The sequence below is a fragment of the Phaenicophaeus curvirostris genome, chromosome 1, assembly GCF_032191515.1.
Source record: "Phaenicophaeus curvirostris isolate KB17595 chromosome 1, BPBGC_Pcur_1.0, whole genome shotgun sequence".
NCBI classification, from domain to species: Eukaryota; Metazoa; Chordata; class Aves; order Cuculiformes; family Cuculidae; genus Phaenicophaeus; species Phaenicophaeus curvirostris.
In genome coordinates, this window is record NC_091392.1 from 10,024,522 (window position 1) to 10,043,357 (window position 18,836).

Sequence of the window (18,836 nt, forward strand, 5' to 3'; positions counted from 1 at the left end):
TATAACTTTAGTGTTAATAAACATTTGAAAATAGTTGTAACTGATAGCAACCTAATAGGAGTGAAAATGCACCTTTAGATTATAATTAACCATTTTCATAATTTTCTTAATGTATTTATTCCATGGTATTATTTTAACTCAGCATATTGCCAAGGAAGTTGATAAATTAAAGCCTTAAGTAATTGACTTGCTGTACTTCAGAAATCATTGACATAGACTAGCAAAATTGATAAATGGTACGTGTCTGCACTATTGAGGAGGAAAAAACCCACAAAGATCACATCATATTATTAAACTCAGGAGACTTTGTGATGCTTATTCTCAAATTGCTAGTGAAAGTGGGGACACTTCGTAAGAGTGTCAGCTAAGATGGCTGCTAAGACGACCTTTGGAGAGTGAGTTTTTTTTTAGCTGAATGGTGAGATACTTTCACTAAGTAAAGAGCATTTCACAGTTGAGAGGAGGAGGAGAGAAACTTTGATGTGGAAATACTTGCTGTAGGATATTTGATATTTTTGTCATCTAAAGGAGAGAGGTGATTGTCATTCAGAATGATGCAGAAGGATCTGAATGCTAGGAGGGTGACTAAGGGTGTTTAATTAGTGCTGAGAGGAAAACATTGGTTATGATGCTTAGTGAGGTATGCTTTCTTTGCTTATTTCCTTATTTCCTTTGATCAATACCTGATCACTGTGCTTTCCTCCCTGCAATTACATTTCCCTAAGAGCAGCTTACCACTGCATTGCAAATTTACCAAGAAACTTATTTTTATGAGGTACTCAGAAAATGTTTGTACAGTGCCAAACTGCAGATGAAAGGACATTTCAAATTCCATTAAATCACACTTCAATACTGCATCTTGCAAGTTACAGTATGTAACACTTAAGTCCACCAAATGAAACCATAGGTCCAAAATTAGGGAAGACTGACATATTGCTAGAGAATTATAAAAGATTAAATGGGCAATGTAGGCAGTTTTGAAAAATAAGTAATCAAAGTTATTATTTTTAAAATTTTTAATTTATTTTTAAATTTTAAGTTTACTCCAAACATCTTGTCCCATGCATTTGTGAACTAATAACAGATTATCGTTAGTGAGTGTCCTGAAAACAATTAAATAGAGCAATTTTTTCTATTGAAAAATATATCACCTTGCAACTAATTACATTTCTTGCTACTGTGGAGAGCCATACAAATCATAATTAGATTCAAAGCAAAACCTCAAAATTTGAGGAATTTTTGTGTTATTTTAATAGCTTTGAGTAATAAGATTAGTGTTCAGGATTTTATGGTTTAATGTAAGTGTTCTTGCCATCATATTTTTTTACCTGAAACATTAATTAATATTTTTGAAAAATGCTTGGAGACATTAAGAATTTATGTATAAATATATACACACACATATGTATTTATTTTTTTAGGAAAAGGAGGATGACAAATCAGACACATCAAGCTCTCAGCAACAGAAAAGTCCACAAGGTCTGAGTGACACCGGGTATTCTTCTGACGGGATATCAAGTTCACTTGGTGAAATTCCAAGTCATATCCCCAGTGATGAAAAGGATTTACTCAAAGAATCTAATAAAAAACCCAGTATTTCCCAAGAAAGTCCACCAAGCCCCACAGATCTAGCTAAATTGGAAAGTACTGTACTGTCTATTTTGGAAGCTCAGGCAAGTACACTTTCTGATGAAAAATCTGTGAAAAGCAAAGATCTTTATGAAACATACAGTGAACAGGCAACTGATCAACATAAAACAAAGCCTTTGCCAGTCACTCCAGAATCTTACAGCTCAGATGAGGAAGACTTAGAAGCTATTCAAGAAGCTGAAAGAACCATTGCAGAAGATGGCAAAGGAAGTGCTTCCTCCTGGGCAGCTTACAAGGAAGAAGAGGAAGGAGATGACATATTGGCAAGAAGACAACGGTATGATTCTGTGGAAGACAGCAGTGAGAGTGAAAACTCACCGATTCCAAGGAGAAAAAGAAGAGCTAGTGTTGGTTCTTCAAGCAGTGATGAGTACAAACGAGATGACAGTCAGGGATCAGGTGATGAGGAAGACTTCATTAGGAAACAGATTATAGAGATGAGTGCTGATGAAGATGCCTCAGGTTCTGAAGATGATCAATTCATAAGAAATCAACTCAAAGAAATCAGTGCAACTGAAAGCCAAAAGAAAGATGAAGTGAAAAGCAAAACCAAAGTAACATCTGGAAAACACAGAAGAATGACACGGAAAAGTAGTGCAGGCTATGATGACGATGTAGGGAGACGACATTCATGGCATGATGATGATGATGAGACTTTTGATGAAAGCCCGGGGCCAAAATACAGGGAAACTAAAAGTCAAGACAGTGAAGAACTTGCAGTAACTGGAGGAGGAGGCCTTCGGCGTTTCAAAACAATAGAATTAAATAGTACAATATCAAACAAATATTCTGAAACATCTGAAAAACAAAAAGGTATTTTATATTTTGATGAAGAACCTGAGTTAGAGATGGAGAGCCTTACAGATTCACCAGAAGACAGATCTAGAGGAGAAGGATCTTCTAGTTTACATGCTTCTAGTTTCACACCAGGTACATCTCCTACTTCAGTGTCATCACTTGATGAAGACAGTGACAGCAGTCCTAGTCACAAAAAACTTGGAGGGGAAAGCAAGCAACAGCGCAAAGCCAGGCACCGGTCGCATGGTCCTCTTCTTCCAACTATTGAAGATTCTTCAGAGGAAGAAGAACTCCGGGAAGAGGAAGAACTACTAAAGGAACAAGAGAAACAGCGTGAATTAGAACAGCAACAAAGAAAAAGTTCTAGCAAAAAATCTAAAAAGGACAAGGATGAACTAAGAGCTCAAAGAAGGAGGGAACGTCCAAAGACCCCACCAAGTAATCTTTCTCCTATTGAAGATGCATCTCCAACAGAAGAATTACGGCAGGCAGCAGAAATGGAAGAGCTGCACAGATCTTCCTGTTCTGAATATTCACCTAGTATTGAGTCTGATCCTGAAGGATTTGAAATCAGCCCAGAAAAAATAATAGAAGTACAAAAAGTTTACAAATTGCCTACTGCTGTCTCACTATACTCACCAACAGATGAGCAACCAGTTGGACTCCCAAAACAAGAAAGTGGTCAAAAGACATTGAAAAGTGCTGAAGAGGTATATGAGGAGATGATGCATAAGACCCATAAGTCTAAGCCATTTCAAATTACAAATGAAAAAGATGAAGTATTTGAAAAAGAATCTTTATATGGTGGAATGCTAATAGAGGATTATATTTATGAATCTTTAGTAGAGGATAGTTACAATGGGACTATTGATACTAGTCTTGTAATGAGACAAGATGACAGCAGTGAATATATACAACAGAGAGGAAAAGAGAAAAAAATAAGAGCTTCAGAACAGATCTGTGAAGAACCACAGAAAGTTACTGATATACAGAAAGACTACTATAGTGTTGAGACTTTACATTCCATTGTGCCTCAAGAAGATATTGTTTCTAGTTCTTACATTATCCCAGAAAGTCACGAAATAGTTGTATTAGACAGCACAGTAGCTTCTACCAGTGAGGAAAAGCAGTTGTTAGATGCAGAAGCTGCTTATGAAGAGCTTATGAAAAGACAGAGAATGCAGCTAACCCCTGGGTCCAGTCCAACACAACCAACTTCAGATTTTATTCCCACATCTGATACAAAGGTATCTAGTGTTGGGGAAACAGTCGATAGCACATCTTTAACATCAAGTACTACTTCAGCTATCTCAGATGTATCACCTGTCAGTAGTACAGCACTTTCTATTCCAGATGTTAAAATAACACAGCATTTTACAGCAGAGGAAATTGAAGATGAATACTTAACAGATTATGCCAGAGAAATTCAAGAAATAATTTCTCATGAAACATCGATGTTGACATACTCTGAGACAACAGAAGGTGCTGCATCAGTTTTACCTTCTGATACAGCTTCTTTAACATCATCTACATCTTCAGTTTGTACCACAGATAGTTCATCACCTATAGATAGTGCAACCACAGGTTATGTAGATACAGTAGATGCTGTAAGTAAACTAGCAGATTCTGAAGGTGTCAGAACAATAACACAAGTTCCCTTAACATCTACAAAAGAGTTCTCTGAAGTAAGCATGCCTTATGAATCCATTGCTGGAGCCACTAAAAAGCCATCTATAGCATCACATGTTGAAAGTGTGGATCAAGCTGCAGTTTCTTTGCCTGAAACTGCACCTTCAGTAGTGACAACTACAGTTATAAAACCCAAGCAATATGCAACTGATACCACTACCTTTGATACCACCAAAGCAGAAAAGGAAGCAGCTAGAAAAATGAAAAGTACAGTAGAGTCTGGTATTGTCAAAGTTCATCATGAAGATTCACACAAAGAAGTGGATGGTGATATAACAAGGATTAGTTTGACAAGTGTTACATCTGAGCAACCACCTGTACGTATAGCATCAGTACCAGTTACAGAGCCTGCATCAGAAACATCTTCTGTACCTACTCCCAGTGTTTTAAGTAAGACCAGCATGGTCTCTGTGCCTTCCTCAGCTCCTGCTGTAACATCCAAAGTCTTCTCGCTTTTTAGAAGCTCTTCTTTGGATTCTACTGCACAATCTTCTCCACCCCTGCCTCCTCCTCCTCCACCACCTCCTCCACCACCTTTACCTCCACCTATTTTACCCAAACCAGCCATTTATCCCAAAAAGAGGTCACAGGTTAAGACTCCAACAGCAGCAGCTCCCACAGCAGTACCTTCAGTCACAAGTGTTCCAACACTAGAGTCCACAGCTGTATTAAAGAGTCATGTGGTACCTATCACAAAAACATATACCCCAACACCACCTCCTGTACCACCCAAACCATCCTCCATTCCAGCAGGGCTTGTTTTCAGTCACAGGCCTGCTGAAGTAACTAAACCTCCAATTGCTCCTAAACCAGCAGTTCCTCCACTCCCAATATCTGTTTATAAGCCAGCAGAAACACAGTCCAAACCATTAGGTTTGTCATTAACTTCGGGTATGACTCTGAATTTAGTCTCTGCACCTGAATACAAAATAACATCACCCACTTCCCCTTTATCTCCACACTCTAACAAATCTTCACCAAGACTAACAAAACCCTCACAGGAAACCTATGTTGTCATCACATTACCGTCTGAGCCTGGAACTCCCACAGAAGCTATAACCAGTCAGGCTGTTACCAGCTGGCCTTTAGAAGCACCTACGAAAGAACAGATTCCTCAGTCTGTGCAACCAATTTTTACTCCAACCATGAAAACTATGGAAATTCAAAGTATGGCACATCCAAGTATGTATATTTCAGGTGCTCCACAAACTGTTCCTGTCACAACACAATCAACTTTTGAAAAAATACCTAGTTCAAAATCAGAAGTAGTAACCACAGAGGTAACCAAGACCACAGTATCTGTGGTTAAAGGCCCAGTGCCTGGTTTTGGTTTAGGTAGTGTTGCTATTACGATACCTCCAGAGCCACTACATATAGTAGAACAACCCAGATACAGAGAGAATGGAAGATTCCATCCTTTGGGTGATGTAATAGATCTTCGTACTTTAACTAAGGTGGATATTGAAAGGAAAGACAGCTGTATGGATCTGTCTGCTGTTTCCATAGATGTGAGAAGGCAAATGCCAGCAAGTGATACATGTGGGCGGCCAGTAAGTACTGTCCAGCCAGCTATAATAAATCTTAGCACTACATGTGTTGCGGATTCTTCTCTGTCTGTGGTCACTGACACAGTAACTGTAATGACCTGCACTGCCACTGTAAGCTACACTGCCAGTACAGACAGCCTTGTGGATCTTGGACATGCAATGACAACACCACTTCAGCTAACAATGTCAAAGCATTTTGAGCCTGCATACAGAGTAACAGGCAGCCAGGCATTCTCTGCAAGTAGAGATGAAGTGCCAATAAATTTATCCCTAGGTCCTTCAACACATGCAGTGACATGGGCTACTACAAAGCCTGTTACTGTACCGCCTGTTGGTGTTACAAATGGTTGGACTGATCTCTCCACTTCTCAGGAGCCCATGGAGAGTGGAGCAGTTGACCTCAGCACTACAAAATCCCACAGAACAGTAGTAACAATGGATGAAACTACTTCAGGTATCATAACAACAGTAATAGAAGATGATGAAAAGCCTGTGGATCTGACTGCAGGGAGAAGAGCTGTCTGCTGTGATATGGTTTATAAACTGCCATTTGGTAGGAGCTGTACAGCACAGCAGCCGCCAACCACTCTTCCTGAAGATCGCTTTGGTTACAGAGATGACCATTATCAGTATGATCGTTCAGGGCCATATGGCTACCGAGGAATGGGAGGTATGAAACCGTCTATGTCTGACACAAATTTATCAGAAGCTGGACTATTTGCATACAAAAGCAAGAATAGCTTTGATTATCGTGTTGGGGCAACTGATGCAGCAGTAGATCTTACTTCTGGGAGAGTTACTACAGGTCAGTATGACACAGCAGCAGATCTTTCTTTGAAATATAGTTTTGATGTTCCTCACCTCATTTCAGGATGATTTTTTTTAATTATTTTTCCCCTCCTTCTGTTGTTTTGTTTTCTTTTGGACAGTGTGACAAATTATTCTGGATTACACATGTTTTTCATTTCTTCATTTTACATATGTGTTTTGCACAGAGGTGCCTGCATGTGCCTGCATGTTCAGAAATGCTGTTTCCTTCACATCTAAAGTAGATCATTAACTTGAAGATTTGCATGCAGTTTCCCCTTCTCATTTAATTCATCAAGATGGGATGACTTTCAGAATTCGCAAAGCAGCATTATTTTGCAGGACTGGACTGTAATTTTGCCCTATAATTTCAGGTGAGGTTGTGGATTACTCAAGCAAGACTACTGGTCCTTATCCAGAGACTCGACAGGTGATTTCAGGCCTCGGGCTCAGTACACCACAGTATTCCCAAGCAAGAATGGCATCATCTCTGGGTTCCCAGTTTGGTGTTGGAAGTGTTTTAAGATCATCCAATGGTGTTGTTTATTCTTCAGTAGCAACTCCAATACCATCAACATTTCCCATCACTACACAACCTGGTTCTATTTTCAGTACGAGTGTCAGAGATTTGCCTACTCTTCAAACAGTTGACTCGATGTCCTCTTTATCAGCTTTGCAACAGAATCAACCACTCCCAAGATCATACAGTTTCTTGACAACAGTGGCAGCTGAAAAAGATAGTGCAATTACTGCCATTGATATGGAGACAGGTTTACCACCTCTTACTATAGAAACTATTACCAGTGAGCCAACCAACTTGATACCTGCTTTAACAACAGCATCTGAAGTTTATACAGATGTAATTGAAGATGAGGTTGCCCTTCTCATTGCCCCTGAAGAAGGCAAACAGCAGCATCTTGATTTAGAGCGTGAACTTCTTGAGCTTGAGAAAATTAAGCAGCAGCGCTTTGCAGAAGAGCTGGAATGGGAACGTCAGGAAATTCAAAGATTTAGAGAACAAGAAAAGCTTATGGTGCAAAAAAAGCTTGAGGAGTTGCAGTCGATGAAACATCATCTCTTATTTCAGCAAGAGGAGGAAAGACAAGCACAGTTTATGATGAGGCAAGAGACATTAGCCCAGCAGCAGTTGCAGCTTGAACAGTTCCAACAACTTCAACAGCAGCTCCACCAACAGTTAGAGGAGCAAAAAATTCGTCAAATATATCAATATGGTTATGACGCTTCAGGAACCGGCTCGCCACAAACTACCACAGATCAAACACTTTTGGAAGGACAGTATGCAACCACAGAAAATGGCCAGTTTTGGCCTACTGATGATGCAACCACTACAGCTTCTGGAGTGCTGGGTATTGAAATTCCGCAAAGCCAAGCATGGTATACGGTTCAGTCTGATGGTATTACCCAATACATACCTAGATCTGGTATTCTAAGCTCTGTTTCAGAAATGTCTCTTAAGGATATTGATGTTAGAGAGGAGAAACAATTGAAAAAGAGAAGTTCTATGCCAAAATTACGTGGTCCATATGAGGAGCTTGAGGAGACCCTGGAAGAAGAGCCCCGGTGCTTTAAAAAGATAGTGGACAGTGGAGTGCAGACTGATGATGAAGATGGAGCAGACAGAGGTTACACAAACAGGAGAAGGAGAACTAAGAAGAGTGTTGACACTAGTGTTCAGACAGATGATGAAGATCAAGATGAATGGGATCTTTCTAGCAGATCCAGAAGGAAGCCTCGTGTAGGGAAATACAGTGAGAGTACCACTGAGGTAGACAAAGCTAAACAATTCTCCAAAGTATCTAGTATTGCAGTTCAGACAGTGGCAGAAATTTCAGTACAAACAGAACCTGTAGGAACAATAAGAACACCTTCAATCAGGGCCCGATTGGATGCTAAGGTTGAAATCATAAAGCACATTTCAGCTCCAGAAAAGACATATAAAGGAGAAAGTTTGGGATGTCAAACAGAGACAGAGTCAGATAATCAAAGTCCCCAATATCTGTCAGCTTCATCTCCTCAGAAAGATAAAAAACGCCCCACACCATTAGAGATAGGATACTCATCTCACCTTCGTCCAGACTCCACATTGCAGGTAGTCCCTTCCCCTCCCAAATCTCCCAAAGTTCTCTATTCACCCATTTCACCTGTTTCACCAAGCAAAGTTATAGAGTCAGCATTTGTACCCTATGAAAAACCCATCACTGATGACATCAGCCCTCAGAAGATGCTGCATGCTGACATTGCCAAGGTTCCTCCATCAAGCCCAAAGGCAGCAAAGATGATGCAACGCTCTATGTCTGATCCTAAGCCCCTGAGTCCCACAGCAGAAGACAGTTCCAGAGCTCAGTTTCAGTACACTGAGGGTTTCATGGTAAGAAGTATTTGCTTTCTTTTTTTTCCTTTTTTTCTTTTCTAACTATGCAATTCTGCACCTATCAGTACAGCTAGAGGGCTGACACACTGATTTTTAGTATATGTAGTCTTTTTGCACATCTTGCTGAAAAGTCTCAAGGAATGTCTGCTGTCTAAAGCAATGGTTACTTGCTTCATTGCTTTGCCTGAAAATAAAGGAATCCATATTACGGTCTTACTAAGATTCAGAAGAAAAAAAAAAAAACACCACTGACCATTCTTGTTCAGAATTGGGAAGGCAGTTTATGTTTTACATGGCAATTAATTGCCAATATAGTGGTCATCACCAGTTCTTCAGGAAATGAAAATAATTTTCTTCCTAATCACATTACATTCAACTCTTCTGGCACAGTCTGTAGTGCATTTGCTTTGAAATTACTGCATGTGTCTTCTGAGACGCATCTAAACCAGATTTATACTTACCTTAGTTAGCTCTTCTTACGGACCCTCAAGAGGTATCTTGACCATTTGTGATTCTGTGGGTAGTCACGTATGCCAATCAGTACATCTTTTATCTATCCCAGGCCAAAAGGTCTCATGTCACAAATCTGGTTTTGGTTTGTTTGTTTTGGATAAGGAGGATTATCAAGAAGTTATGCAAGTGTTGAGGACTGTTTCTTATGGGGTCAGAGGAGGCAATTTTGAATAAGGCTGACATCATCAGGGTTTAATTTTGTCATTTCTGCAGTATTCCTTTTCTTTGAATAGTAAAAGTTCTGATTTGGGATTCAGACTGTTATTGATGAATAAGAAGAATAAGTCTTGGGTAAAAAAAATACCTTTATAATTAAACATGTCCTTTTAAAGCTATCCTTTTGTCCAAGTCAATTCCCTTCTGTCAGGGTCAGTATGGGGTCAGTATCTTGTTTGTGGGATCTCTAGGAGATTTGTCCTTCAAGTTCTTTGGCATTTTTTGCCTTTTATGTTCAGTTATCTGTGAATACACGAGTGATTAGTACAGGCTGGATAGAATAAAGAGGGTTTGTTCTCTGTGTTGCATAATTTGCGGTCGATTTCAAATGCAGAATTATCTGTTTATATCCTCCAATGCTCTCACTGTAAGCAGTTTTTCAGCTTCATATATTTGTCTGGATATAAATGCTTCCTATGTTGTAACTGCTTGGAAAACAGTACTTGAAAGTTTGAAAGGGCAACTGTAAACGTGACATTGGCATTACATATCAACATCATTCCTTAATGCAGGATTAACACAATGGTGGGAACTGTAGCACAAACACTGAAGTTATTTGTAGAGGTTATGGAACAGCATCTTAAAGAAAGTTGTTCACAAGTTAGAAAGTGTTGGGTCCTGCTAGATATTGGGGAGTAGGTATAATAGCATAGTATTGTTAAATAACACTCAGTGTATTCAAGCTATTATCTAGGACAAATTATTCAATTCACTTATTTAATAAATACATATATATGTTTGATATAATTTTTTTTCATCGTATGATGGATAATAAATTCTGTTAACAGATTATGATCCTATAAAGGCCTTCACAGTTACATTTGAACATATACATTTTAATTAAAGAGACATGGAAAGAAAGGGCTTGCTCATTTTTCACTCACCTGTTTACCTGTTTATTATTGTTTTGCCTTGAGCCCAAACAGTAATGGGCTATATTATTCTTAATAGTACACAGCCATCAAGCAATAAATAGCCCATGCCTCACAGTATTTACAGTCTAAATAAATGAGTTGGACATTTTACAGAACATGGGGTGCAAGTTGACACGTGCAAGGAAAGTAAAATAGTTCTGTGACTGTCTAGTGGGCTGCACTAAATGTGTTGTGTGGCATATGGTGAGGAAGCTGCTCTGCAAAACTCCTGTGACCATCAAAGCTGCTTTCACCTCAAACTTTATGTCAAGCATTGTCTGTTACACTCTGTTTTTCTGATCGACTTTTTTTAATTAAGTATCTAAGATTCGGTTAACTTAGGCTGAGATCAAGTATATAAAATTTAAAGGAGGAAAAGAGATTTATGATAAAAATGTAGTATTTAGAATGAAATTTACCTAAAGTAATGTAATGACCTTATCAGCATTTGGAAATAAGGGTATAAATTCCTTTTGCAGATGCTGCATCAGTTTTGGTTCTCAATTACTCATTGTCTTTGTTGTGGAAGAGGGATTTGCAGTATAAGATCTAAATGATCTCCTACTTTCCACAAGCCTGATATTATTTTCTCCAGCTTATGTTTGTTTATACCAACTGAGAACCTAGTTTTAGGACTCTGTCATCTTGGAAACACAGGAAGGAGTGGACAGGGATTTCTTCTTTTGTACCTTTTGTCAAAAGTTCTTCCTGAAAGTAAGCATACATGCAGTGTCATTGTTGACAGTGTGCAAATCTTATTGACTTTTTTCCAACTGTAGAACTGTGCTCTTACAGTCATATATCATTTTTATACTTGAGATTAAATACAGGGTCATTTTTGGATTATCCTGCTAAGTGTGAAAGTAAGATGTTTCCACAACTTTAAAGTGGTTTTGGCACTGGAACTATTTTTTTCATTCTTTTTTGTACAGAGCTCACAACAGCTTAAGTCCTTGTCTCTTAATTCTTTGTGTACTCTTTAGTGTTTCCTGACTGGAGTGCTCATAATTGTAAAAAGGAAAAGGTAGAAGGGATAAGTTATGTCATTTAAAACAATGAAGTTCAGTGCAGAAAAATTGTGAAACAGCTCACTCTGGAAAATATAATTTAACAGAGCTGAGCATAAAGGAATAAAATATAAATGAAAATTTGTTCTTTCATGACCTTAGAGAAACGGAGTGTGTCTATGAATGATTTTTGCATAGATAAATATCCCATCACTTTGTTAATAGCATTCATAAACTATGTGGGTGAAAAGGGTTCATCTGTTCATGTATATGTTTCACAGACTTCTTTTTATAACAGTTTATCAAAAAAAATTGATCCTTATGCAAAAAGTGGGACTAAAAGTCTAAGAATAAGATTGGTCTTTTTCCAAGCATCACAGTGAAATGATATCTTGTCCTTCAGGCAGTACATTTTCATCATTCATGTACTACTCCCATTCCAAAATATATTTATTGTAAAATTTCAAGAAAAAGTCTTATGCCCGTTATGACTAAGATGGTTAAATTATGTCTCTGTGTTTTAGAACTGGTGCTTTAAATATAATTTTATTCCTTTTATATGAAATTATTGCAATGTTTTATCTAATTTAGTTAGAGTGAAAGGCTGAAAAATAAACTATTAGATCATATAATAATGACTGTCCAGGTAATACTGCTTTCTGTGATCGCACATTTAATTTTCAGATAACAAGTTATATGTTTACATTAGATTTTAATTCACCGTCTATTGTAGTCATTGTCTTTATAGGAACACTTGAAAGAACACAGATGGTGGCTTCCTTTCAATCCACATTGACAGTATTACTTTCCATTGCATTCCCTTTGGTACTTCTAATGTGCTGTACATTTCTGTGATATCTATTAGTAATCAAGAGTATCTGTGTCAAGGCAAAATTGTGTGCTATAGGTTGTCAGCATCACAAAAAGTTGTGGAAGCCATCCATCTGGAATTGATACTTTGCAAAGATTTTCTTTTTCTGTGAGCTTTGTGCCACTCGAGCTCCCAGTGGCAATGACCTCCCCAGCTCTGACTTTGATAGACTGTCCTGCAGCCCATCGTGCTAGAATTCCATGGAGTGCAAAGCCATAGCAGTGGTTTCCATGAGGGCACTGGGAAATGTTGGTAGAATTTAGAAGTGAAAATTGAAATTCATTCAGCAGCAACAAAGAATTGTGAGTAGCTATCTAGTTTAATAAGTAGCTTTATCCCAGCGCAACACAGAATCAAGTCACTTGTTAGCCACAGTCAACTTCAGGACTTGTATATATTGCATAAGTGTAATCAAAGATGGAAGTTGTCTTCCTTTTGCCTTTGGATGCAAAAGGCCTGCTCAACTTAACTGAAGTAAATTGCAAAGATCTTTCATGTAAACTGTCACAGTCATACAACATCTACAGCTAAGCAGTGCATAAAGACTCAGCAGAAGTGTTTATATTAGTGAAACTAATGCAAAGACACATCTGTCAACAGCCTGTCAGCTTCAGGGTAGAAAATGTACATTTATGCTTCAACATTTATAACAAGTTCTATCAATCTGTTTATTAAGAGAGTTAACAAAGACTTTTCTCAAATTTTTCATCTGATATGACTTGCTGCAACTGTAAGGCAATATAATTCCAATCTGTGTACTATAGTAAAAAAGGTAATGATTTCAAACAAAATCCCAAAACATTGTTTCTTTGTTTAGATAAGAATTACAGGATTTCATCTATTGCTGTAGTAAGACCAGAAGTGATTTTACAGTGACTCGAAATGTCTAAATTATCTTAAATTATATAAATTTAACAGTAATAAAACAAGAGGACATTAGTCTGTGTTTTATCTTCTGTGGTGTTCTAAAGTTTCATACTTTATAACTGAAGGTTAGTACTTCAGTGATTTTGGCTGTCCTTTGCTGTATCAGGTGTGCTGGACAACTGGACACTGAAGAAGAGAACCAAGGTAGTTGCTCCTTCCATACATCATATCCATGATACTTTGCTTGTTTTTTCAGGTCTAAGCTGATCACCAGACTTTTATTTCAGCAAGAAAGGTTCTGCTTGGGTAATAAATAGAAAGAAAGAGTAGGGATAATTATCTGGCTTGACGTTGGGTAGTTTTGTTTGTTTACCTTCCTCAGAAGCAGGGAGTAGGTTCATTTCTTAATATCACGTCAGTATTTCAGGTAAGAGATTTCTGCTATTGTTACAGCACAGGACATCAATGTTTTCCTTGGTTTCTTGTTATCTGAGCTAATTCCAGCCAAAAGAGGTTGGTCTTTGTTATAGCTCTTATAGTTTTGTGGTCTGAGGGGTGGTCACATGGTTGTAACTGCCAAAGGCTTAATTCAATGACTTTAATTCTCTGACTTAGTCCCATGATTTAGTCTAGAAAACAAAGAAGGAATGTTTTGCTTTCTGCAGAACTTATATTTCAGTATAAAGGAGCCTCTTACAGAAATAACTGCTGTTTTGGTTTAAGTACAGATGGGTGATGAGTGATTCAGCCATTTTGGTAGCATTTAGAGTAACCTGGATTGAAAGGGCAGAGTTTTGTTTTAATTTTTTTTTTTCCACAGTAACATCCATGGGCTGTGGTTTAATAAAGCTCTTCTTCAAGCACTGGTGGCAACCACTCTTTTATTTTCGTGGGAGCAGCCTGATCAGCATAATTCAGGTGGGATGCATGCAGTTTGTGAACTGCATACCTGGGTCTGCCTGATGGTGTGTTAACACCATTAGCAATAGGCTAAGTCACCAGGTCTGATCAGGCACACAGGTTCCTGCATCCCTGAAGAGCACCCTGTGGCTGCCGATGAGGCTGTCTATGGACAGGAGACCTTATTTTGTGACTGAATTCTGTCTAGCATCCCAGAGAAGTTGTAGATGCACCTGCTGAGGTCCTTTTGTGCTTGAATATCAAGTCACACAGTTTTTTTGTGTGCTTCTAACAAATTCACTGGAAACTGAATTGTAAAACGTTCTCATTCATACCTAGAAACAATTCTAGACAATTCATCCCTGTGTAAAAAATAGGACTTATCTATCTTCTTTATTGGTGTGGTTTTAACTAGATTTAAGATTACTTTTTCCACTAATGGTCTGAATTATTTACAATTTAGAGTCCTGTTAATATTTCAGACTACTGCTTCCTGTCCTGTATTTGAAATCCTTTACAGTACCATTTATGTGACTCAAATGAGGCGTCTTTTTTCCATCTGTCAGATCTTCAAAACAGAAAGACTACTCCACATTTGGTCAACATACCATATAATCATTATTTTCTAAAGCACATTTAACTGGGTTGATCCATCGTGCCTGATACTTTTAGATTACTTGATTTCACACATTCTATATTCAATCAAGAGATTCATGAACGGTAGAAAATTATTATGGTGTCACTCTTTTGCTTTTCAAAGGGGATCCTGAACAATCTTTTGTAAAGCATGAGATATATGGCAGAATTGACAAAGAGCCTGGGGTTTTGTCACTTGGGCTTTTTCTCACCTGCTGTGAACTTATCCATCTTCCTCTTAAGCCAGCTCTCATGTACACACTAAAGAACCCACCCCGGCCACAAGTCCCATCCATAACTCTTTTACCTTCCATAAAAGCAAAGAACTAAGGTATAATAACGTCATTCCGCTCACTGCCAGCTGACTTGTTTGTCTTGGTTATCCGTTTTAGGAATACTTTGAGTTTCAGGTACAGAGGCCAGTATCATTGTGATTTAACACCAGCAGGTACACCCCACAGCTGCTCACTCTTTTGGTGGAATGGGAGAGAGAATCAGAAGAATAAAAATGAGAACACTTGTGATTTGAGATGAAGGCACATTAGTAGGTAAAGCAAAGGCTGTGTACACAAGCAAAGTAAACAAGGAATTCATTCACTTCTTACTATTGGCAGTCAGTTGTTCAGCCATCTCCAGGAAAGCAGGTCTCCATCACATATAGTGGTTACTTGGGAAGGAAAAAGCCATAAATGACAGAGCAAGTTTTGGCCTGCTTCAGCTCTGTTTTTCCTCAAGCCATGGACTACTTTTGTTAGTCTGACCAAGTATTAGGAGGGTAAAATATCTGCTAGTATAGTAGCCTGACTGAACTTAAGAGGGTTTCACAGATTCTGATGATAAGCTTGGCTCCCTGCATTTTATTCTGCCCAGTATTTTATGAGCAGCTATGACTGAAGGACAGGAAAATCACACTGTGATGAGGAAATCACAGAATCACAAGGTTGGAAAAGACCTCCAGGATCATTGAGTCCAGCTTTTCCTATCAACCACTAAACCATGCCCCTGAGCACCTCATCCACCTGTCTTTTAAACATCTCCAGGGATGGGGACTCAACCACCTCCCTGGGTAGCCTGTTCCAGTGCTCAATGAACCTTTCTGTGATTTTTTTTTTTTTGATGTGCAGTCTAAACCTCCCTTGGTGGAGCTTGAGGCCATTCCCTCTTGTCATGTCCCCTGTCACTCGGGAGAAGAGGCCAGTTCCCTCCTCTCTACAAACTCCTTTCAGGTAGTTGTAGAGAGCAATAAGGTCTCCCCTCAGCCTCCTCTTCTCTAGGCTAAACAACCCCAGCTCTCTCAGCCACTCCTCATAAGACTTGTTCTCCAGCCCCTTCACCAGCTTTGTTTCTCTTCTCTGGACTTGCTCCAGAGCCTCAACAACCTTCTTGTGGTGAGGGGCCCAGAACTGAACACAGGATTCAAGGTGTGGTCTCACCAGGGTCGAGTACAGGGGAATGTACATCCTCCAAAAGTACATTCTCCAAAAGGAGCATAAAACCAATGGTTATAAAACCTTCCCTAGAAAGGATGCACTGACTGTGCTATGTTAGCAACTTGTTTGGTACAATAAAAGCAGAAAAACAGATCAAAGTAGCTGGTGCTAAAGTATCAGCAAGTATAATGTGTTGTTGTCCAAAAGGACCCAGTCATTGGTTAGGATTCGTTTTCCATGCTGGGTTTTAAACACATTTGAGATACATATAGGTTCCTATTTTGTTTTCTCCAGAAGGAATCTAGTTTCCTACATGAAAATCTCCCTCCAAAATGTAGCGATGTGCACTAACTAGAGAAAGCTAATTTGTTCTTGTCAAAGTAGTCCGAACTCCGTCTCATAACATCACACAAGATTTAATTCCAACAACTTTTCCCATAATATTATTCAAATATTTTTAAGCTTGTAAAATATTGTCTTGATCAACCAAATGTGATTACGTGTTACTTGGCAGTGAGACAAAAAAAAAAGAAAAAAAAAAAAGAAAAGCCCTGAACCATAACCACAGTGCATCCAAAACTTACATTCAGATGTAATTAAATATAACAAATTATTCAGAACAGTAAAATGATATTCTGTACACATCTTCATTCTCCACTATGTGAATGGTTACCTTTCCTTTGCATGTGAGGCCTCTTGAGTGCTCAGTTAATACAAATCACTGGATTTAAAATTCTCCCTGTTCTATTTTTTATTGTTATTTTATGTTTTTAATTAACAAACTGTTCAGGGTATGCAAGTACTAAAATAATTCTGTGTGATCTATTCTTCAGAATTTTCCTTAGAATTTCCCTTTTTTCTCACCTAACTGTGCCCCTGCCCCAGCAAGTCTACTTTAAAGCCCTGCAAACTCCTGAGCAAAGACCCTCTTCCCCATCTGAGAAAGGTGAACGCCATTTGACACCAGCAAGCCTGGTGCCATGTAGGCCTTCTCATTATCAAAAAACCCCAAAACTGTGGTGATGACACCAGCCATGCAACCATTGTTTATGCACTGGGCACATCTGTGTCTTCCAAAGTCTCTGCCCACAACTTGAAGGAGAGATGAAAAAATATCCTCTGCTCCAGATTCCTTCACCAACCACTCCAAGACCCTGAAGTCTGTTTGGATGGACTTTGGGGTAAATGTTGCAGCTTCATCACCACCCAAATGGAATAACAGCCATGAGTAATAGTCCAAGGGCCATACCAAGCCGGGAAGTTTCCTAGTGATGTTCCTAACCCAGGTCCCAGGGGCACAGCAGACTTCCCTAAGAGGATGGTCTGTTATAATCCCTTCTACTGTGTTTCTTTACTTTCTTACCCCAGCACATATTATTTATTGATATATCAAAATTTTTGTAATTACTATTTTTTAATGGAAGTTTACTTTCCATCTGCTAGATAGAAGCAGATATCTTAGGTCAAATTGGTCACTGTCAAACTGTTAGGCAGTTTTAAGTGGATCATAGACTTGACTCTTGAATAATTCAGTTGCAATTTGTAGTATGGAGAAAGCACTCGTATAGTACTTGCAGATCAATATAGGAGACACAATTACTTTGGAAAGCAGAATTGCAATTCAGAGCAATGTTCCAAAATAAAAAGAACAAAAGGTACAAAAGAAGAAAAAAGAGTATTCAGAAATATAGCTGTTTAAGCAATAGAAGCACTGGACATGTTCAGGTGTAGTAGCAAAAGTTCACATTTAAAATGACTTAAAAGTATTAATCATAGAATCATAGAATCATAGAATAACCAGGTTGGAAGAGACCCACCGGATCATCGAGTCCAACCATTCCTATCAAACACTAAACCATGCCCCTTAGCACCTCGTCCACCCGTGCCTTAAACACCTCCAGGGAAGGTGACTCAACCACCTCCAGGGAAGGTGACTCAACCACCTCCCTGGGCAGCCTGTTTCAGTGCCCAATGACCCTTTCTGTGAAAAAGTTTTTCCTAATGTCCAGCCTAAACCTCCCCTGGTGGAGCTTGAGGCCATTCCCTCTTGTCCTGTCGCCTGTCACTTGGGAGAAGAGGCCAGCACCCTCCTCTCTACCAACCTCCTTTCAGGTAGTTGTAGAGAGCAATGAGGTCTCCTCTCAGCCTCCTCTTCTCCAGGCTAAACAACCCAAGCTCTCTCAGCCGCTCCTCATAAGGAGTGGCTTCTTTCATGAAGTTCTTCTTCATGAAGTGCTTAAATGAAAGGTAGTGGTGTTCTGGGGAAATACTGACAACTTCTGCACGTGTAAGATATGTGTTGTGATTGTTCTACCCTACTCAGTGGTTGGTGGGACTTCAGGTATAATACTACATGCAGTTTAGGTCAGCATCACATAAAAGTTAGAGAGACTGAAAAAAATTCAAAGTAGAGCAAAAGAGAAAGGACAAAATATTTAGACAATGCTGTGGTTTAAAGGCTGAAGGATCTGTCTCTGTTGATCTAGAAAGAAGACCAAAGCTGGACAATACAGCAGTCTTTCACTGTGTTAAACATTATTCAAAACAGGACAGCTACTGACAAGTCTTCATGTCCAGTGGAGGCAGGAAATGGATCATC

At 38.8% G+C, this 18,836-nt stretch overlaps 1 protein-coding gene across 1 annotated transcript in view; it reads left to right on the forward strand.

The window, feature by feature from the left end:
* PCLO (piccolo presynaptic cytomatrix protein) overlaps positions 1-18,836 on the forward strand; it is a 356,197-nt gene that overhangs the window by 169,603 nt on the left and 167,758 nt on the right. The window contains exons 5-6 of the mRNA XM_069850050.1: positions 1,422-6,489; positions 6,866-8,880. Of these exons, the coding sequence (XP_069706151.1) occupies positions 1,422-6,489; positions 6,866-8,880 (7,083 nt within the window). The remainder of the gene's footprint in view (positions 1-1,421; positions 6,490-6,865; positions 8,881-18,836) is intronic.